Raw genomic sequence first — 22,701 nt, forward strand, 5'->3', positions numbered from 1 at the left:
TTCCTAGCTTCTAAGTTTTCTGTAGCTTTTAATATACTCTTCTTGGATGGCACTTCTTACTACTTTCTGCCTTGATAAATTTCTTGAAGGTAGGTACACTGTTGTTTTACAAGGCTTTAAATTCCTAACAGGCTCCAGGGCAGTGGTGGCAACCTATGGCATGTGTGTTACTGTTTTTCTTGTAAGACAAAAGATGTTAATACATGAATTATTTTTTTTAAATTTTATTTTGAAAGTATAAAACAGAACAAGTCAGAATAAAGCCAACTAAGATTGCACAGTGAAATTGGTACAGAACTGCACAGCAGGTTACCAGGATAACAGTAATAGGTATCACAGTATATTTTGTTATCTTTATAATAGTTGTTCTTTCAATCACGTATATCAAAATGAGATGAAAGGTAGAACACTATAGAACTTACCAAAACAAAATATTGAATAGAGCAGTACCATTAACCAGAAAAGAGCAAAACAGTAATAAAAATATTTGCCTTCAAAGAAATGGTAGAACGAAGTCCCCCTTATTTGCTATGGTCAACCTCCCAGGAGAGGCTCAGATTTCTGGTTCCCATTTGCTAATGGGCGGTGCGGGGGGGGGGGGGGGGAGAAGGAGGATAGGGGAAGTGGGATATTTGACTATAGGCCATGCAGGTTCACTATTGCTTAGGAGGGAGGTAGGATGGACATTTGGTTTCACAGCGTCCTCATTTCCAACATGGCTTGGATCTCAGGAGCTGCTGCAGGTTCTCCCCCTGGAAGGGGTGCAGTCAACTAGACCACTGCCGCTTACCAGGGAGGGGAGGTGCTGGCTTGGCTTCCAAGAGTCCTAAGTTCCAACATGGCATGGATCTCAGGAGACATTGCTGGTTCTCCCCCTGGAAGGGCTGCAGTCTGCCACACTGCCTCTGCTTACCAGGAAGGGGAGGTGCTTGCTTGGCTTCCCAGAGTCCTAAGTTCCAACATGGCGTGGATCTCAGGAGACACTGCTGGTTCTCCCCCTGGAAGGGCTGCAGTCTCCATGAATTATTTTCTAAAATAAAACAGTGGGTATTCAGGTTTAATTGCAATGGTGGTACTTTGTGATAAGTAAGTGGGTTTTAAGTTGCAGTTTGGGACACTGCCCTATGGGAATGTGAGGGATAACAATGAGTTCTAAAAATAATTGACTCAGTTTTGTAGTTTTTGCCTACTTTTTACTAACCCCATTTGTCCAATATGATTGAATTCTTAGAGTAATACAACAGTAGGAGACAAATTCTCACCTCCTTCAAGTTTAAATTGAAGTGAGGAGTAACCGAAAATTAACAAGTAAAAAATAAACAAGCATGATTATTTCAGTCAGTGGTAAGAAGGGAAGAGAGGCTACTCTAGATATGTGGGTTAGGAAAGGTTTGTCTGAGTAGGTGACATTTGAGTTGTAACCTAGAACTTGAGAAGGCTTTAGCCTTTAGAGACCGTCTGAACCCCCTCAACACCTTTTTTATTTTTTTAAACAGTCTCACTGTGTGGCCTGGACTGGTCTCAATTCACAGCAGTCCTCCTGCCTTGGTCTCTCCAGTGCTGGATTAAAATCATGTGCCACCACCCCTGACTTGAAACCCCCCCCCCTTTTTTTTAAATTAGATTGTCCTGGTACCCTTCAGCTCTACATAATGATCACATTGATCATATTTATACCTGTACATGATATACCTTGTTTGGTATTTCCCCCCGACTTTCCTCTACCCTCCCTTCATCTCCTCCTCTCCTTCCCAATTACAAAGCTTTGTTTCCACGGAAAACCTCTTTTAAAAAAACATTGCAGTGTTTTGAGTGTGAAAAGCAAGATTTTGTTTATAAAACTAATTCCCATATTTAAAAATTAATGAAAGTTTCTAGTGCATATTTGGCACTTTTGCTACAGGAGAATGGTTATAAAAATAACTGGTAAAAGATTTTTTAAACTTTTTGATAAAATTTATTTTAAAACCAAACATGGCAAAACAAAAGTAACTATCTATAAAGTGAGTTCAACAAACTGGTAACATTTCTGTTTCTTATTCATGATCTTATTCAGTAGTTTATTTTGTTTCATGTATAATCAGTAGTCCATGTAAGATCTAATTTGTATTTGTCACATGTTTTAAAGGAATTTTCAGAGCATATAAAACTGGGTAAAAAAATTAAAAGTAACTAGAATATGCTTATTTGAGCCCATTGTTTACATATTAAATTATGGTTTTTTCCTTTTTTCACATCTTTCCTCCTAATGCTTATATAGATCCCAACTTTTAGTATTACTATTTATCATTCTGTATTTTCCATACACATACATATGCCCCTAGTACTGGATTGAATGCTGGCCCTCATGCATGGAGGCAGGTGCTATAGCGCTGAGCTATATTCTCAACCCTTTTTATTGTGAGACAGGCTTTACCTAAATTGCCCAGGCTGGCTTTGAACATTCCTGCCTCAACCTTAAGACCACTGGATTATAGATTTGTGCTACCTTGCCCAGTTATGTGTGGTTTTTTTTTTTTAGACAACTAAATGTTGCAACAGTATTTTCCCTGTTCATTCAAAATCTTTGCAATTAACTTTTGTGTGTGTGTGTGGTACTGAGGATTGAATACAAGGTCTTTGTACTGCAGTAAATTCCCAGAACATTTTAATATTTGTATGTATATACATACATATCTATTGTGTTTATGTATATGTATAAATATCTATTTATATATAGATATGTGTGTATATATACATATGTATCTATATATGTATGTGTATTTTATATATGTACTGTGTTATATATATATATATATACTTTTTTTTTAACTTTAAGGCATGGTCTTGCAAACTTGGCCAGATTGGGCTTGAATTTGCAGTTCTCTTGCCTCATTCTTCCAAAGTGCTGGACTATAGTCTTGTGCCACTACACCCAGCTGTAATTAACATTTTAAACTACTTTCTAGAACCTTAATGTGGCAGCAAATTTTGATGCCAGAAGAGAATAATCCTCCTCCCTGCCTTTCTTTATAGAGACAACCACTTGTAGGTTTTCTAAAATACAAGCTTGCACAAAATTGTTTGTTTTGGTTTTAGTCAGTTATCTTTTTGTGTGTTTTCATTCTGGTCACTTCCTCTTTTAAATTTAGTTTGTTGAGTAATTTATTTTTAGATTTTTATTTTTATTTATTTTTTTTATCAGTACCAGGGATCGAACTCATGACCATGCACTTGTAAGGCAGGCGCTTATGCCACTGAGCTAAATCCCCAGCCTCTATTTTTAGATTTTTAAACAGTCATTCACTTTTGAATATCTATCCTATTCTTTGACCTCCTAGAAATCACAATAAGGTCAAACAGATGCACAAGTAGTAAATGCTGGATTAGCACTATGAAAAATTTTATGGTAGAAGAGAGGAAAAAAGAAATACTTCCTATCTGAGAATAGAACAGGGAAGACCCAAAAGAGCATTTAAGATGATGCTTGAAAGACAGTAGTATTTTGCCAAGCAGGAGACTTCTGGGCCAAATCCCAAAGGTGACAGAATATTTGACTGTTTATAAAAAGGGAACCAGGACAAAGAAGAATGTGGACAGTTCTTTTTGAGTGAGTACAGAGTAATGTTCCTGGGGATAGTAGGGCGTACAAAAATGTAGGTTGGAGCCAGTTATGAAGGGCCCTGAGTGCTGTGCAAAGTAGTTTGGATATTCTGGGCAATGGAGAGTCATTAAAGATAATTTGTTCCTCTCCTTTTCAAACAATAGTCACCAGGAGTTTTGGCACTCTGTTAATGCCATAAATGAAGCGATTTTCTGGCTCTTAGTTTGAAGGGAAATGACTTACACTTGCTTCAACAGCACATACACAAAAATTTAAACAATACTGAGAAAATTAGCACGCCCTCTGCACAAGAATGAAATGACTCTTAAAATTAAGTATAATGATGAAATATGTTAATGCTAAATGTACAACTGGATGATTATTGTTTTTTGAGAGAATCTTGCCGCATAGTTTAGGTCGGCCTTAAATTCCCTCTGTAGCTCAGACTTGTCTCAAACTTGTGGTGACCCAACTGCCTCAGCCTCCCCTGTGCATGCCACCACGCCCAGCCAGTCTTCTACTTTCAGGACATACCAGTTGAGACTAGCTACATTTCAAGTGCTCAGTAACTGTGTGCCAAGTTTCTGTCAGCTAGGACAGTGCATGTACTATAACATTTTGAAGACTGTGGTGAGTTTGCTTGTCTGTTCAGGGACTTCTCATCAATACGTTCCATCATAATTTTTTTTTTTTTTTTTTTTTTTTTTTTGTCTTTTTGAGACATGATCTTGCTAGAGTTCAGGCTGGTCTGGAACTTGCACCAGTCCTCTTGCCTCAGCTTTCCAAGTGCTGGGATTTATAGGTGCACCACCATGCCTGCCTGTTAATTTCTTAAGAGAAGGATACAAATAAGTCTTGTAAGAACAAGTAAAATTATACTTAGGTTCTTTGAGTTATAAGGAATGAAGTTACCTTAAAGGAGGAAGCAGCATACTATTTCAATTTCTGAACTTTGTGTGAAACAATGTTTCCCTGTAGAGATTAGAAATCAGTGTGTTGAAAGATATTATGGTTGAAAGATATTATGGTTAAGTATTTTAAGTTTTTAATCATTTCTATAAAATTATAATCTTCCTAGCAAACAATATATAGCCATCTTAATTAGTATTTGCACTAATTCATATCTTCCCAACTACAATAAAACCTTCCAGGTAAGTGTCCGGTCTCTGAACTGGACCCTGCCCACCTAGGAGAGAAAAAACTCACCAAACAGATCTCTTTTTCACACCTGGGGGAGCCAGATAATAAAAAGGAAGTTGGCAGCTTCCTCATGCAGCTCAACAGTCTTGCAGCGGTCCCCACACAGTTCAACCTCCAGATAGCTGGTTCCACAAAAACCACGAGACATGCTGTGCTTGCCAGCACCCCCTGTACCCAACACCTCCCTATCACCACCCTATCACTTATAACCTTAGACCCTCTACTCAGAGACCCCAAATTTTGCACCCCCTTGGAAATACTTTCTTCCCCTGCCTAAACTCCCCTGTAAAAATTTGCCCTTACCCCTTGCTCAGGGCCAAGTCTTTTGGCCCAGCCGCACTCAGTCTGCAATTAAGTCCTAGCATATTGCTTGAACCTCGCCTGTGTCAGTGGTCTCATTGTGCCTCGGTTTACCTAACAATGTTTTATGATGAGTATTAGTAACTAAAATACTTTTAACTTCTAACAGCAAATATGTGGTTTTTTCCCCCTCATACCAACCAATTATGCAACTCTGGACACCAACAAGAATATCTTGCAGTTAAGTTCAATTCTGACACTACCTCGTGTCACTTAACTAGTGTTAGCTAGTTTTGGTCTCAGTCCTACAAGGCTATCCTCGTGCCAGTAGCAAGTATCAGGTTTGTTTCCCAGGTTACTCACATTTTTCTCAGTCTTGGCTACAAAATTGGGTTTGCACAATCCACTTTTAGATTCAATAATTTATTAGAATGGTTCACAAACTAGAAAACACTTTATTTAATGTAACCAGTTAATTGTAATGGATACAAATGAACGTGCAGATGAAGAAATATGTAAGATAAGGCCTAGAATGGACTGGTGCACAGGAATTGTCACCTCCACAGAGTTGGGCGCCCTATGCCCCCTGCATAGTTCACCCAACTGAGCTGCTCTTCATATTCTCCCTTAGTGAGTTTTTTAAGGTTTCATTGTGTTGGTGTCATTGATTAAATCATTGGCCACTGATAACTGGACTCCATCTCTGTCCCTCTTCCCTCTCTTTGTGGTGACCAGAAGCTAGCTCGGTGTCCTCTCTCCAAAAATCGTGTCATTAGTGCACTGTAGTCACTGTGTCACTCAGGAGATTCCAAGGATTTTAGAAGCCTGTGTATGAGGAACGAGGAAAAAAGATTTAAAATATTTTTATTATACTAATTACACCCTCTGTTAGAAGAATAAAGCCTGAGGCAAGAGGATTGTGAGTTCTTAAACTACATAGGAAACCAAAACAAAAACAAAAACAAAAACAAAACTGTCATTTTTTTTATCATGATGTCGAAAACTTAATGGTAAATTTCCCAAAAATGTTAGTATAAATAGAAAGCCAGATGTGGTAGTGCATGCTTGTAATCTCAGGGCTCAGGAGGGTGAGGCAGGAGGAGTGCTGTGAGCTTGAGGCCAACCTGGGCTACACGGTAAATTCAAGGCTAGGCTGAAATACATAGCAAGACCCTGTCTCCAAAAAAGAAATTAAGAAATAGAGAAGCTTAAACAAATCATACACTGCCGCATTAACAAGGATTAATGAAAGAAAATACTGTAAATGGTAGTTTAATTCTATTTTATGTATTATATACTATATATTCAAAATTAATTGAACATTAATAAAATGTTATATATGGGAGATCATCTCATAAAGTGGAACAGATATTTGTATGCATTGCCTACATCTGTTTTTTTTTTCTTTGCCCTGATAGTTAAGGATTGAACGCAGAATATTAAATACTAAACTATATCTTCAGCCCTTTTTTTATTTTTTGAGACTGGGCCTTGCCAAGTTGTTACGCTTGAACTTTGAGTTCTCTTGTCTCAGCCTCCCAGAGTGCTGGGACTACAGACATGCACCATCACACTTGGCCCTTCATGTACTCTTTACTACATAAGAGAAAGATTTTGTTAATCCCTAGTCCACTGAAGCAATTTAAATATTTAATTTTGAAAATCAGTGCAAAGAACACATTAATATTTATTATAAACCAAGACTAAATATTCACAGCTGGTGTGTTAGCCTACAACTGTAATCCTAATACTTGAGAGGCTGAGGCAGAAGAACTGCTGTGAATTCAAGGCCAGTGTAGGCTACATAGTGAATTCAAGGCCAGCCTGGACTGAATAGTGAAACCCTGACTCAAAAAGCAAAACAAAACAAATAACAACAAAACCCCAAAAATAAAAAAGTAAAAAGAAATATAATGTTATAAATCAGGATAAAATGTTTATGCAAATCGGTCAAAAGCAACATAACATTGAGCTCCTTAACTTTTCAGAGGTTTTTAAAAGAATATTTTTATTTAAAAATGTTTTGTTTGTTTGCTACTGGGAATCAAACTGATGACCTTACATTTGACAGGCAGGTGCTGTGCTGCTGAGCTACACTGCCAGCCCTATTTAAATTCTTTTTTAATTTTTACTAGTACATGTTTGCAGTACATAATTACATTTACTGTAGGGAGTTGGTTCATGTACATAGCGCATCTCAATCTTTTTTCCCCTACCCTCTTAAAAAAATTCCTTGCCAGCATCAGATTCATTAATTTATTAGTCTTTATATACAGTTATTTATCATATGTATGTATTGCTGTCTCAGAAGTAGTTATTCAGGTTACAAAATCAGAGCAATAAAATGAACAATTGAACAGTGACAGCACGAACTGTTCTGTTTGATGAACTATCAGAGACTCAGTATGGTTACCTGTCTTGCACACTTAATCATATATTCAGTTATGTGTTTACCTGCAGGTTGTTCTTTCCTTTCCAGCGCACAACTAGTGATTGTTTCTTAATGTTATTTTTTTGAAATTCTGTATCATTTCTACCTTTTTTTTTAAAATAAAAAATTACTGTATGTACAGATTAATAGCCAGACTAACAGGCCAAAAACAAAAGCAAGGTATACTTTTTCTGGATTTTTTGTTTGTTTGTCTGTGTTTGTTTTTTGGGGTTTTTTTGGTTTTTTTTTTTTTTTTTTTGGTCTTTTGAAACAAGGTCTTGGTACATAGTCAAGGCTGGCCTCGAACTTGTGCGTGGCCCTCTTCCTGCCTCAGCCTACCAAGTGCTAGAATTGCCACCACGCTGGATTACAATAACTTTTCCTATTGTCTGTCTTTTACTTTGTAGTTTATTTATATATTGGGTTTCTTAAAAAGAGAAACCATGCATTATTAAAGTTTGTAAGACTAATTTACTTCATGTAGTAATGTATTATGGTCTCAGGATGCATCCATTTTTCTACACATGACTCAAGTTTATCCTTTATGGCAAAGAAGTACTCCATTGTGTATAATATATGAGTGTTTTCTTTTTTTTTTGTACCAGGGATCAAACTCACAACCTCATGCTTGCCAAACAGGTGCTTACATCACTGAGCTAAATTCCTAGCCCTCCACTGTGTGTAAATACCACATTTTGTTTTTCATCTGTTGTAGGCTGCTTCCAAGATTTAGCTATTATGAATTGTATTACTATAAACATGAACATGCATACGTGACTGTGATACAATGCCTTTAACTCTTTTGTCTTTCCAAAGATTTTTTTCATCTTGTTTATTGAGGATTTAAGTGAAATTGAAAAAACCAGATAAGATTATACTTTCAGAAATATTTTTCAGTATGTGTTCATGCACTAAATATATGATCCCTTTTTGTGATGCTCTTATCTCAAATTTAAAAATATAAGAAATGTCATATACATGTACTTACTCCTCACAAGTAATAATCATTGTGTACTGCAAACATGTACCAATGAAAAATTACAGTTTAAATGTACTACATAGGTTAGGTATTAAAGGTAAATTTTTATTCCAGGTTTAGTAGATACATATGCTTTTATGTGATTTAACAAATGTTCAAATTGGGATTTTCCTCAGCTACTTTGAATCTTCTGAGTAGTATACTACATTTATGTTTATTGAGATTCCTAAATAATTTCTTTTCTTTTTAAACAGAGATAAAAACAACAGTGTTTGATGACTGCAAGAAGGAAGGCGAATGGAAGGTAGAATTGCATACTTTGCTCTTCCGTTGAGGAGTGCAGTACATTGTTCTTACAATATTTCTATAAGAGTATAGGATCTGGAAGCACACTGTTCACCTTCAAATCCTAAGTTCACCACTTAGTAGTTGTAGCTTCTTTTGCAAGTTTCATGATCTTTTCTCTAGCTCTGTTTCTTTATCTATAAAATAAGGGTAATAATAACTCCTATGATAGTTGTAAATATTAAGTACAAATTGCTTGAACCAATAATTCTGTAAATGGTGATTTATAATTTTAAGAAAATTTGATATTACACATAAGGTGTATTTTAAATGGACAGCCTCTAATTCAAAATAGAAATTTTCTATTTGCTTACTTAGATACAATACCATATTATGTCTGTTGAGAAAAATAAATGAAAGATAAAAGATGAGCAGATATTATTTCACCTTCTGTCTTGATATTTTAATTTCATGTTATGAAAGAGTTAGAAATTTGAGTTGATTTGAGGGCTGATATTCTTTTACATATTCTTGACAACTGCCTGCTTATATGTTTCTTTATTGGTATTTATTTTAAGATAATGCTTTTGGATGAATTTACTACTAAGCTTTTGGCATCATGTTGTAAAATGACAGATCTTCTAGACGAGGGAATCACTGGTAAGTGTTACTAATTTTTCTCATGAATATTTTTTTATTCTGACCCAGAAGGTTTTTGAAATATTCGGAAATTTCCAGGCTGATGGTATATGCCTGTACTACCATCTCCCCTCGGGAGACTGAGGCAGGAGTATCACCAAAAGTTCAAGGCCATCTCAGGCTACACAGTGATTTCAAAGCCAATCTTAAATATATAGTAAGACCTTCTCAGAACCAAAGAAACAAACAAACAAATTTAGGTAGTAGTTGTCTTAGTCACTTTTCTTGTCACTGAGACTCAGTATGTGTTGCCCACAACTTAGGGGAGAAGCTTATTTTGGTTCTGTTTTAGTCTGTAGTGGTCTATCTCCAAAGCAGCAAAGTGTGGCAGAGGGGTGTGGCCATAGGAAGCAGAGGGAGTCAAGGAAGGAACAAAAATAGGTGAGAATGCTCTTCTAGGTCACCCTCAGTGACCTGCCTCTTTAGACCATGTCCCACTTCCTAATGTCACATTTACCTATAGACTCATTAGTGGGCTGACCCACTGATGATGATGAGTTTGGTGAGTGTGGTGACCATGATACAGTCACCTTCCAAAGCTCCGCCCGTGATTGCATGAGGCTTTGCGGGGACGTGCAGATATAAACCATAACAGTTGTTTCTTAGGTGATATTTTTCTTATGGCTCTAGTTACAGCACTTAGATTTGATACTGTTCTTTCTCTGTGAATCCCCAGAAAAGCTTTTCTAAGTTAGATTTTTGCCAAGGTAAGACATATAATTAAGGGCCCCATCCAAGACTGAGTCAATTGTTTTGTTGTGGTTCTTCTTTAATTTTTTATTATTACATTTACTACTAAGAGTTTTGTATATTGAAACTTCATCTCAGTGTTCTGATGTTTGTAATTCTTTCCTTTTTTTTCCCCCTTGTGTGTTCGTGTGTGTGTGTGTGTGTGTGTGTGTGTGATACTGGGATCAAATCCAAGACCTCATCTAGGCAAGTGTTCTACAATTTATGGTTAAATTTCCAGTCATTGTGGTTTTCTTGAGTTGCTTTTAAATAGATATTAAGATGTCTTAAAATCAACATTTGTACATAATGTATTTAAAAATATGTAATACTGATCTCGTAAGTTTCTTTATTAGCTACATTGTGTTTAAATCAGTTCTAGTATAAAAATTCAAAATACAGTTCTCAAAAAAATGATGATGCCACAAGAAGTTAATTACACTTATGAGATAGTAATTTGCATCACTTTTTGAGGAAAATAACTTATACTTAATCATATTATCCTTAACTTCATTATCTATTAACTCACTTACTTAAGTTTGTTCTCCATAACAACCCTAAAAAGCTGCACCAAGGAAGCAGACTCAATGGAAATATAATTTTCTTTAATATTTTGTATCCTAATATATGTACCCACCATCGCTCCTAACTTACAGACAGTCTGACCATATGATATTTATAAAAAACTAATCTCAAAAAAAAAAAACTAATCTCTACTGTATATTCAATTTGTGGTCTTTATAACTCTCAGAGAGAAAAGCTCTTAACTAGAAATTAGAAGATTAAAGCATTTCTTTTCTACTACTGTCTTGTGTAATTGGAAAATACAGTGAATATTTAAATTTAAAAATATTTGTTACAGTAAAAGATACATTGCCATTAATCCCCCTGAAAATACTCCCACCCACACACTTTGAGCACACTTATCTCATTATTCTTGCCATTTTCTGAAGCAGTTTTGGAAATCCCCTTAAATGAATGTTTTTACAAGATGTAAAAAATTCAAAGAAACCTGCCACTGAGTGCCATCCAACAGAAAGTCAGATTTGTAATATTGTGTTGTGTCCCATTTTCCTTTACTTTTTTTTTTTTTTTTTTTTTTGTACCAGGAATTGAACTTGAGACCTTGCACTTGCCAGGCTGGCACTATGCTGTTGAGCTATATTCCCGGCCCTGTCCCATCTACCTTTTTTATTGGTTCTGGTGACTTCTGACTCTTTCCCAAATTCAAAAGTGACAGTGAAAGGCAGACATCATGAATCAATTCAGAACATCGAGGCAACCCAACAGCATAACCAAAGATAAAAGGCATCCATAAAACTGCCTGAAAATGTCATAAGAACAATGGGATTAAGTGTGTTATAAGTGGTAATGGGAGGAGTATTTTGAGAGAGATTAAAATGGCAATGGGTCTTCTAATGTAATTTTAAAAAATTTAAACATTCATCATATTTGTTGGTGATAGCTCATAGATAAGGGTACTAGTCACTTTGCTGTTGGTAGGACAGAATACCTCTAACCCACCACTTACATGAGGAGAGGTTTATTTTGGTTCATAGTTTTTAGAGGATTTAGTCCATGACTGGTTTAGCTCCAAGGGCAGGTGAGGGCATGGCAGAGGACAGCAGCTCACTCCATGGCACCCAGGAAACACAGAAGGGAGGAACAAGGGTCAAGAATATACCTTCCAAGGCTGGGCATGGTGGCACACCCTGTAATTCCAGCACTCTGTGGCAAGAGGATTGTTTGAGTTGTAGGCCAGCCTGGGCTATATAGTGAGTTCAAAGCCAGCCTCAACTACATAGTGAGACCCTGTCTCAAAAAAAAAAAAAGATTTCAACTCTGGAGTTAGATCTGGGTAGGAAGCCTGCCTATTGTACTTTCCTGTGTGATTAAGCAAGTTAATAAGCTCCTTTCAACCTTAGTTTCTTCATTTCTCACAGTAGTATTACAGTGTAGCTGGTATCATATTTGCTATTAGTAGAATTATTTTTAAATGTTTAAATTATTTTTATATGTTCTAATTTTTAATATATTTTTGGGGTTTCTTCATGGCACATAGATTGCTTGTCTTGGTAACTTACCTATGAAATGACCACTTTGTGTTTTTTTTCTCATCATGAGAATGCAGCGTGGCCTACGATTTAGCTTCATATTTTCAGTATTTTTTAACTTATCAAGTGAAAACAAAATGTTCAATCCAATATGTAGATGTGTTTTCTTGTTATTGTAAATATAAAGTGCAGTAAAATTTATTTAATGATATTTTTCATATGTATAATATTTGATTATATAAAAAGACTCATACTTCCTTTCTTTTGTTAGTTGTAGAGAATATTTATAAGAACCGTGAACCTGTCAGACAAATGAAAGCACTTTATTTTATTTCTCCAACATCAAAAGTGAGTATTACATAGTGAAAGTGATCCAAATATGTTATATACATGTATGAATATACCAAAACAAAACTCAGTATTGTGTATAACTAATACATGCTAAGACAAACAAAAGTACTTTGAACTTTTAAAAACTGAATCTTTGAGCTGGGATAAAACTCAGTGGTAGAAAGCACACTTAGCATGTACAAGCCTCTGAGCTCAGCACCCCCTCAATTGTATTCTTCACATTTTTTCCACCATTGCTATGATTTGCTAATAGAAAATTCAGTATTATAAAATACCCTTTATTAGGAAAATATTACCATAAAGTACTTTGCTTAAGAAAGATTTTTCTGGTAGAAGATTGTTTCATTTCTGTTCCTTCCAAAGAGTAAATGAAAGATTTCCTTTCTTTTTCATATATGAAAGCAGAATTTGACTGTATAAAACGATAGTTTCTTTTCATAATTTGTTATTCATGTAATTTCTACTGAACCATAACTTTTACAGAGATAGAAATGGCAATAAGCTTGCTGTGGTAGAACATGCTTAGAATCCCATGTTTTTCAGAGACTGACACAGACGCTTCACAAATTTAAGGCCAGCCTGCACAATTTAGCAAGACAGTAGTCAACGTAAAATTTTTTTTTAAAGTTTTTTAAATTTTATTTAAAGGAAGACTAAACAAAACAGAAAATGGGTAGAAATAATACATACGTTCAGAGAAAAAAATAAACAGTAAGAAATCACTATTTGTCCTTTTACAAATAGTTGTTCAGGGTACAAAGGTGGAACATATAAAGTGGGAATTCAGACAGCGAGACTGCAAACAGTTCTGTTCAACTATCTAACAAAAACTTAGTAATATGGTTGTCAATCCTATACACTTAAACATGCATGCAGTTATCCATTTCTTCATTTATGGTTGATTTTTTTTTTAATTGGTACTGGGGATCGAACTCACGACTGCCTGCTTGTAAGGCAGGTGCTTATGCCACTGAGCTAAATCCCCAGCCCTATTTCTTCATTTATGTTGAGATTAAACAAACTAATGCAGGCTAAAGTCATTCTGAACAAAGAATAATAGTATTGCTGGATTTCACATCATGGCACTCCGGGATCAGCACTGGGTACTGTAGTGTGTGTGTGTGTGTGTGTGTGTGTGTTTTAAAGAAAGACTAAACAAAACAGAAAATGGGTGGAAATAATACATACTTTCAAAGAAAAAAAACAGTAAGAAATCACTAGTTGATGATTACAGGTTGTCCTCTTACAAATAGTTATTTAAGATACTAAAGTAGAGCATATAGAGTAGGGATTCAGAGACTTCAAGCAGTTCTGTTCAACTATCCAACAAAACTTAGAAATATGATTATTAATCCTATACACTTAAACATACATGCAGTTATCCATATCTTCAATTACGTTGAGATTAACCCAAGCAGGCTAATATCACTCTGAACAAAGAATAATACTATTGCTTGGTTTCACATTATGACCCTCCAGGATCAGCACTGGGTATTTTACTGTCTCTTTTTCTTCAGAGTATCTGTTCATTTCATCATGTGTCATAAGATCAGTTCTCACAAACTGTTGATAGATTCTATACATGCATGAGAGTCTTAATATGTATTTCTATCCTTTCTATATTAGAGGGAGAAACAAAACAAAGCAAGACAAAACAAAACATAGTCCTATAAACACATGAAACAAAAAAGACATATAAGACCATTGTACAAGGTGTTCTACCATAGTTCCTCTGCTGTCTCTTGTTATCTCTAATACAGTTGGCTATATCATCAGACATAGTATAATTGAATATATCAGTACATAACAGTATTAATAAAAATAACTTTGTATATAGTATAAAACTTCAAAAACAGGCAGTTATCAAACAAGAATGTGTATCATAGTCTTGTTACCTTCAGTGTAGTTGCCGATACTCTCAGACTTGATACTATCAATCATATCAGTTTTGAATAAAATCTGTCAATACCAAATAGCAATCAAAACAAACCAGATTTAACTAAGATCAGTCATGATAAAACAGTATAAGTCATACAGGGCTCCAGATTAAGATAATAGGAAATTAAAGATGATTACTTTGCTATATTCTGATGTTTTTGGGATAGCTGTCTATACCCTCAAATCTAATGCAAGTAGACAAACTGGGACAGAATAAAATATATCTAAGCAGAGGGGTGTGAGTAATGTGGGTTTTAAATCCTGATACACTATTAACAATATCTTCTGCCATCTTTTTTAAGACTCTCCCTTCCCTTTCACTTCCCCAGGGTACACTATGCATTTTTGGGTCTGACCAAGACCCTTGGTTTTAAATTGGGGGCGGGGTAACCTGCCATTTACCTAAGTGGTTCCAAATCTTCTCTCTCCTGCACTTGATCTCTAATTGTATTCCTTTACCTATTAAAGCCTATTCACAAATACTGGTCTAGTTGCCTCTATTACTCTCTGGTTCTCTGTCACATAGGCATTGTTTTCTCATATTTGATATTCAGTCCATGTTCTCTTTTTCATGTTAATTATATTTCCTATAAATAGCATCTTGGTGTACCCTACCTCCTGATCTACTCCATGTGTGGTTCTTTTTTTTTTTTAATTTAGTGTATCAAGGCCATTTATATTAGAGATTATAACCAACCTTCTCTGCCTCATTTCTGTTATGCTCTTTTTTTGCCATCAGTTGTCTGCTTATCTTCTTCATTCTGTTTTCTGCTCCATTCATTGAGGCATCTCTGCCACTGTTGCTGGAATCCTAGTACTTTTCTCTCTCTAGAATGCCCTGCAGTATTTTCTGTAGAGTTGGATTGGTGGTTGCAGATTTCCCAAGTTCCTCTTTGTCTTGGAAGCATTTTGTTTCTCCATTAATTTCTAGAGACAGTTTAGCAGGATATATCAATCTGGGTTGGAGGTTATTTTCTTTCAAGTCTTGGAATATTTCGCTCCAGGCTCTTCTTGACTTGATGGTTTGTGTCGAGAAGTCTGCCGTTTTTCCGATGGGCCTTCCTTTATAGGTTATCTGGTTCTTGTCTCTAACAGCTTTTAATATTCTGTTCTTATATTGAATTTCTGGGATCTTGATTATTATATGGCTGGAGTTCTGTATGCCTCATACATCAGAATAACATTTCCTTTTCCTATGTTTGGGAAGTTTTCCTTAATTATTTCTGTGAATAGCCTTTGTAGTTCCTTTGTTTGTACCCCTGCTTCTTGATTCACATTCTTTATTCTCAAGTTATAGATCTTCTTGTCATCTTCTAGCCTTTGTATTGTTACTGCTTGTTTCCTTGTTGTTTTTAAAAAGGTTTTCCTTTCATAATCCCACATTGCAAAACTGTCCTCCAGTTTGGATAATCTATCCTTAGCTTCTTTCAAGCAGATTTGCCATCTTTCCATAGAGATTTTAATTTCCTGGTAATCTCTTTGAATCTGCTTCATGTATTCTTTATATTCTTCTTCAAATGGTTCTCTCCTTTTTGTTCCTCCCTTCTTCCATCTGTGTCTACTTGAGGAGTGCTTAGCATCTCTTTTATTAATCTTACATCTTGCTTTACTTGGCTAAATATTTCAGTTTTGAACTCATCTATGAGGTCCCGAAGATATCTCTTTATGTCCACTGGTGCTGTGTCTGATACTGCATGTTTGCTGTTCTCATTCTCCTTTGTATTTACCTGTCTTGGGTCAATGTTCTCAGGGTTGGGATGTGCGGACTTTTTGTTGTTGCTTCCTCTTTCCATCTTTTTTGTGTCTTCCAGGACGCCCCAGTTTCTTTCTTTGTTGGTTACAATTCTTCTGAAGCACGCTGGCTAGCTGATCCTTTCCACTGCAGTGTGCTAGTGAGTTGCAAACATGGACAGCATATGTTGGCCCCTCCCCTCTGGATCAGTCAAGCTGCTGAAGCCTTCACTGTATTACTGTGCACTGCCTCCCCTCCGGGTCAGTCAAACCTCTGAGGCTTCACTGTGTTAGTGTGCATTGCCACAATAGGGAATTAATTTCGGATAACCTATTGGGTCTCAGCCAGGTCTCGTGATCCAGGACTAGCTTGTTCCACCAATCTTGTTCAGGAAGGGAACAACTGACTGAAGTCACTGCTGCCTCTTGTACTTGCCAGTCCTGCCCAGTCCCAGAATGTTGTTCCCTGGAGTCCCCCTTCCTGTGGAATGGCTCCATTCCCGTCACTCACCACAGGTCGATGCAGGCTCCCCGTCAGCTCAGCTCTCCGTTCAGCTCTCTGTTCGACTGGCCAACCTCCGCTCTCAGTGTGACTGGGCCTCCAGTGAGTCGAAGCAGTGGGCCCTCGGTGGCTTGGCAACTCACTTGCTGTGGAGGGAGCGCTGAACCTTTAGCTGTCCCAATAATAGCACCAGGACTGTATTTTTGATTTGTTCTTCTCACCTTAGTTTCTTCTTAGGACAAGAGAATTCATCTCCTTCTGTTCAGGGCTCCCCATACTGTATTATGTTGAATTCTAAGTTGACTATTTCAGGGAGCCTCTGCAGCTAGCTCTCATCTATCTGCCATCTTTGCTCTGCTTCCTCTTTTGATTACTGATGTATCCCCTGTGGTTAGAATGGTACTTGTTCCAAAAGATATTGAAGAGCTGCTTGGAGCAGATAGCCAGCATACCTCAGAGCTCCAAAGTAAAATTTTTAAAAGGGGCTGGTGATACAGCTCATTGGTAGAGTGCTTTCCTATCATGCTTGAAGCCCTGGGTTCAATCTCCAGTACTACCAAGGGTGGGGGGTGAGGAGTTAAAAGAAATAGCCCTGATCCTTTCTTTATCTTAGTGATTTCCTCAGTGTACATATATATATATATAGGTGCATGTGGATATATACATGTGTTTGTTTTCATGTTAAAGGAATGTCTTCAGTTTATAATCTGTTACAAGATTTAACAAATTAAATTGAGGCAAAGTGAGACCCAAACAAAGCATCAGAGTCCTTTAGTCTGTACAGTATCTGAGAATGCATTTTCTATACCTTCTTTTGCTCATTCTTATATAGAATATAATTTGGCAATCTCAGTTCCATTTTACTTCTAATTCTAGCAATAGTAGGAAAAAAAACCCCAAATATTTACTATTTACTCTTTACATATTAGCTGCTGTGACAAAGAGCTTTATCCATGATACAATTCCATAAGAGAAAATCCATGATTGGAAAAAATACAAAGGAAAAGCACCATTCTTCACCTAGTAAATTGGCGTAAGAATTTTACATATATAATATGTTAGGCACATATATATCACATATTAGCTATTTTAGCTGTCAGTGGGTAATGGAGCAGAAAATGCCATATATTGCCATAGCTAAAAGCTGGATACAAAATTGTGCACTTAGTAAAGCAGGAAAGGCTTCAGAGAAAATGACACCTGAATGTGATTCCCTCTTACAGACAACTCACTCCACTTTCTCTTCCTGTCCAGTCAATTGCCACCTAGTCCTATGGGCCCCTGTGTGCAGATGAGGCTTTGGGGTCCTTAGGAGCACTGTGAAGAAACATGGCATGAGATTTGTATCCTCATTGGTTAGGAGAGCACTTGGAAAATAGCATCAGAGTTCCCAGATAAGAATCCTAAAGCAACAGATTTTGGGAAATGTTTACTGAGGGAAATCTGTGAATGCCAAAGGAGAGATCAATTGATATCTCAAAAAGACCCTTGGGCTTTATTTACTTGGCTTTAGTGGTTTTGCCTGCAGGAAGGGAAACCTCTTGTGGAGCTACCTCTGGTTCAGATATTATAGCATCTGAGCCTAAGCTTCAAGTGACTTGACAAAGAGAAGCAGCCACACAGCTAAATAGGTCCCACTGTCAGAGAAAGTTCAGTGAAGTGAAGAAAACATCTAGCTAGCAAAATAGAACTGCTTAAAAAGAATGCCAACTTGAACAGAAAAATAAATAGTACACATACAGAGAGTTTAGTATGGCACCAAAAGCAGTTTTTAAAGCACATAGTGTGATTTATTAATTAATTGGAGAAGCTAATTACCATTTGAATTTGAATTAGTGTCTCAGAAAATCAAAATAGAGTATCTCAAAGTAAAAAGAAAAAATCTTGGAAATCTTGGAGAGGCTTGTAAGATAGAGACGTGATCTACAGAAATATAGTTCTAGGATTTCCAGAAGAATAAAAAGGAACAAATAGTGGAGAACTAATAATTAAAGTCATTGTTCTTTATTTTTGCATCCAGGTGATTATTTTCAAAACTGCCATGGGGAAGCATGTAGCAGCACCATATTACCTGCTTTTCCTCCTTGAAGTCATCCAAGCTTAGTGTCTTTTGTTCTAATCCCTTGACAGTTTTAGCTCCTAGTTTGTGGTCATTCTTTTTAATACTTCTCCAGTCATAAGTCTTGGTGATTTATTATTCATGTGAATGATACTTTCAGCATCCTGGCACCTTTAAAAATTGTTTATAACTTAAATTTCTAGCCAGTAAGGTTTTATTTTATCATTGAAATAAAATGATTTTAATTATTTCAAAAGCTAGTGTATTTCAATTAGTATTTTTAATAAGTATACTAACATCTAACCTTTTTTAAGTCTATAGATTGTTTCTTGCGAGATTTTGCAAGTAAATCAGAGAACAAATATAAAGCTGCATATATATACTTCACTGACTGTAAGTTTCTTTTTAAAATTTATTACTTCACTGTTTAAAGTCCTATTGCCTGTAAAATACTTTTTTTTATTATAATAATATCTGAGTATTAGTGATTTTATATTTATCATTTGTTGGCTAGAGTTAGGTTAGAATTAGGTTAGAATCTAAAAATGTAAAATTATACACATCTTAATTTATGTTATGGTGTTAGAAATTAAAGGAAACCTGCCCCAACTAGTTTCAAAAGACAGTAACTTTTTTTAATATATGAAGTAAGCGACTGATAGAGAGGGCCAATCCTTAAGTTCCATGTTAGAGGCAGGAGGAATTATTTTTAATCAAAGTTTCAATTGAGGATTCAATTAAATGTAAAAATAAGAGCCTCTAGGAAGGCACTAAGGAAAACAGCCATCTATTTGGCAAATACTAAAGAGAAAATCTGTCGTCTTTCTCTTAACGTGCAGGGTGTTCAAACAGCAGCTAATCTAAAGAATTACAGGGGCTGGGAATTTAGCTCAGTGGCATAAGCACCTGCCTTGCAAGCAGGCGGTCTTGAGTTCGATCCCCAGTACCGATAAAAAAAGAAAAAAAATAGATCGAAGAATTACAGAGATATCCAGAGACACAGTTTTGTTTATGTTATAATGCATTATATCATTGTATTTTTAAAATAAAATACCATTTATCTAAGTAAGTCTTGGTCTCTGGTATTAAACTACTCACTCTAGTATATTTTCCCTGCTTATTTATCTTATGCCTAATAGTAGTCTGTATTAAAAAGTTCATACCATAAGTATGTGGCATTTAAGTAACATTAAACAGAACTTTGTGTTTATGGAGTTGATAGAATGTAATGAATGTAAAGTCTTTTCTCATTTAAAGACTCTTGATGCTAAAGAACATCATGGTAGAAGACATTGGGAATCAGTGGTTGAATTTGTTGTCAGCCTGAACAATTAATAGCTGATATTCCAGAATAGATCTAATGGAGCTATAAGCACTTGAGTGAAGGGGGAGGAAACCCAGGCACTATATTCTAGAATCTCCTAGTTTAGAGTCAAACTTTTTTAATGTTAGAAAAGGTTCCATTATTTAGAGAATAATTACTAGTCAATATGATATGGTAGATTACTTAGTAAAAGACTTGGAAAAGTAGTGTAGATTTTATCTTTTTCATTTTCATTTTTATCAGTACCAGGGATCAAACTCACGACTGCCTGCTTGCAAGGCAGTTTCTTATGCCGCTGAGCTAAATCCCCAGGCCCCAGTAGTGTAGATTTTAAGAAATTCCTTAATGCTACAGTTGATTAAATCATGAGTTTGGATATGATTTCCTTTCTAACAATTTCAGTTTGCTGAGTTAGCAGATCTCTAAGGAAAATATACTTGAGGTTATAGTGGATATAAAGGGGGAAAATGAAATTTCTGTTATAGTTCTTTTGACTTCAATTTATTAGTCTATAACCCAAAGAACAATTTGTATTTATCTCTGGCCTCATAGTAAATTACTTTGTAAAAACCAGTAATTAATAAAAATGTTGCTTTTTTTCTCTCCCAGTTTGTCCTGATTTACTCTTTAACAAAATTAAGACATCTTGCTCCAAGTCAGTAAGAAGATGTAAAGAAATAAATATTTCCTTCATTCCACTTGAATCTCAGGTACTTTCTATTTTTATTTTAATTTTAATTCATGATGGATTTTCAAATATGGTTTTATGGGGCTGGGCATAAGTAGATAAGTGCCTGCCTTGCAAGCAAGCGGTCGTGAGTTCGATCCCTGGTACCGATTTTTAAAAAAAATGGTTTTTTTTTGTGTGTATGGTTTTACACATTTGTTAGGCATATCCTAGATTGTTTTATATGTATTTGGTAGATTTTTTTGGTAGATTTTCTTTATGTAATCCACAAATGAACTGTTGAGATTTGTTGTGCTCTATATTCAGTTTGGATTCCAACATTTTATAGAATTGAAATAGTTCAGCATTGTTTGGAACTGTGATATTTTGGGGATAGAAAGATCCTATATAAAGGATTTCTTTTTATATTTCTTGCAAAAAATGATGAAGGGAGAAATATGAGCAAAACACTGAAATACAACATTAACAATGAGCTTATATTTCATATTTGCCACTAAGTCATCTATTTGTCAAGTTAGAACACTACTAGATTTTTTTTTTTTTTTGTCTTTTTCCTTTTTATCGGTACCAGGGATCAAACTCACGACTGTCTGCTTACAAGGCAGGCGCTTATGCGGCTGAGCTAAATCCCCAGCCCCCAGAACACTACTAGATTATGAAATCAAGAAATTTGTGAGCATAATCTTTGTTAGATAGTGTTAAAAGTAGTTTTAGCTGGCTTTTGTATCTATTCATGATTTTAAAACAAATGTTCTTTAATAACCATTCAATACAATATTATATAAATTATTTTAATATATAAAGTTGAAAGATTTTCATGTTTTGGCTTTGAAACAGTTGATGATAGCAGTAATCACTATTGTAATAAATTGTTTGTTAGATACTTTTTTGGGTGCTTTACATAACTGTGGTCCTTTAACCCTGACTAGAGCCCTGTAAATAGTTCCTCTGTTTCTGTTTTAAAAATTGGAAATTAAATATGTGAGTAACTGATCCCAAATCACACAGCAGCGCACTGTTGAGATTTGTTGTGCTCTATACTCAGTTTGGATTCTAACATTTTATAGAACTGAAATAGTTCAGCATTGTTTGGAACTGTGAGGCTAATATTTTGGGGATAGAAAGATCCTATACAAAGGATTTCTTTTTTATATTTCTTGCAAAAAATAATTCTAATCCATCCAAATTGTAAGATTTGAGATAACTGTTTAACATTAAAATTTCCCAAAAGATTCCTTTAGATTTATTCCTTTAATATATCATATAAAAATGTATAAAGTAAAAATGAGCTTTCTAAAATCATGTGGGGTAAAAAACAGTAGCATGATAAATGTTACATTTTCAAGACATCTTGCTTCCCATCAAGTTAGTATAGTTTTAGTTCCAGAATTCAGTGAAATTATGTAACTGTTACAATTGGGGATATTTTGTGTGATACCTAATTCGATGAGTAACTTCTCTTTGAATACTATATATAAAGAAATTTTGAAAATTTTCATTTTTCCATCTATGAAACATAACCATTTAAGGTCCTATTTTTTTTCCCTAAGTTTGTTTTTATTTTGGTGCCGGGAATTGAACTCATGACCTTGCGCTTGCCTGGCAGGGCACACCACTGAACTAAACCCCCGGCCCTACGTCTTTTTCACTTTATTTCCTTAGTAAACATCCTAAGATAGTTTAGTTTACAAGTTTAACTGTTTTGGAGAAATTACAGTGAAAATATGTTGGATTTTTGTTTGCATGTAAACACAAATGAAATACTACTTTGAACTCTCAGCAGAAGCCTCATGACCATTATCAAGATGATATTCAGAGAACATTGCTAGATTCATAGTAGTCTACTGT

At 35.6% G+C, this 22,701-nt stretch overlaps 1 protein-coding gene and 1 pseudogene across 1 annotated transcript in view; both read left to right on the forward strand.

Annotated features, from left to right (window-relative positions):
* The window catches only part of Stxbp3 (syntaxin binding protein 3), a 50,327-nt gene that overhangs the window by 3,159 nt on the left and 24,467 nt on the right, over positions 1-22,701 (forward strand). Inside the window, exons 2-6 of the mRNA XM_003479191.5 lie at positions 8,748-8,797; positions 9,357-9,438; positions 12,532-12,608; positions 19,156-19,234; positions 20,775-20,875. Of these exons, the coding sequence (XP_003479239.2) occupies positions 8,748-8,797; positions 9,357-9,438; positions 12,532-12,608; positions 19,156-19,234; positions 20,775-20,875 (389 nt within the window). The remainder of the gene's footprint in view (positions 1-8,747; positions 8,798-9,356; positions 9,439-12,531; positions 12,609-19,155; positions 19,235-20,774; positions 20,876-22,701) is intronic.
* On the forward strand, positions 3,829-3,928 carry LOC111754305 (U6 spliceosomal RNA; annotated as a pseudogene).

The sequence above is a fragment of the Cavia porcellus genome, unplaced genomic scaffold, assembly GCF_034190915.1.
Source record: "Cavia porcellus strain 051 isolate PalLab524CR breed Dunkin Hartley unplaced genomic scaffold, mCavPor4.1 scaffold_1, whole genome shotgun sequence".
Lineage (NCBI taxonomy): Eukaryota > Metazoa > Chordata > Mammalia > Rodentia > Caviidae > Cavia > Cavia porcellus.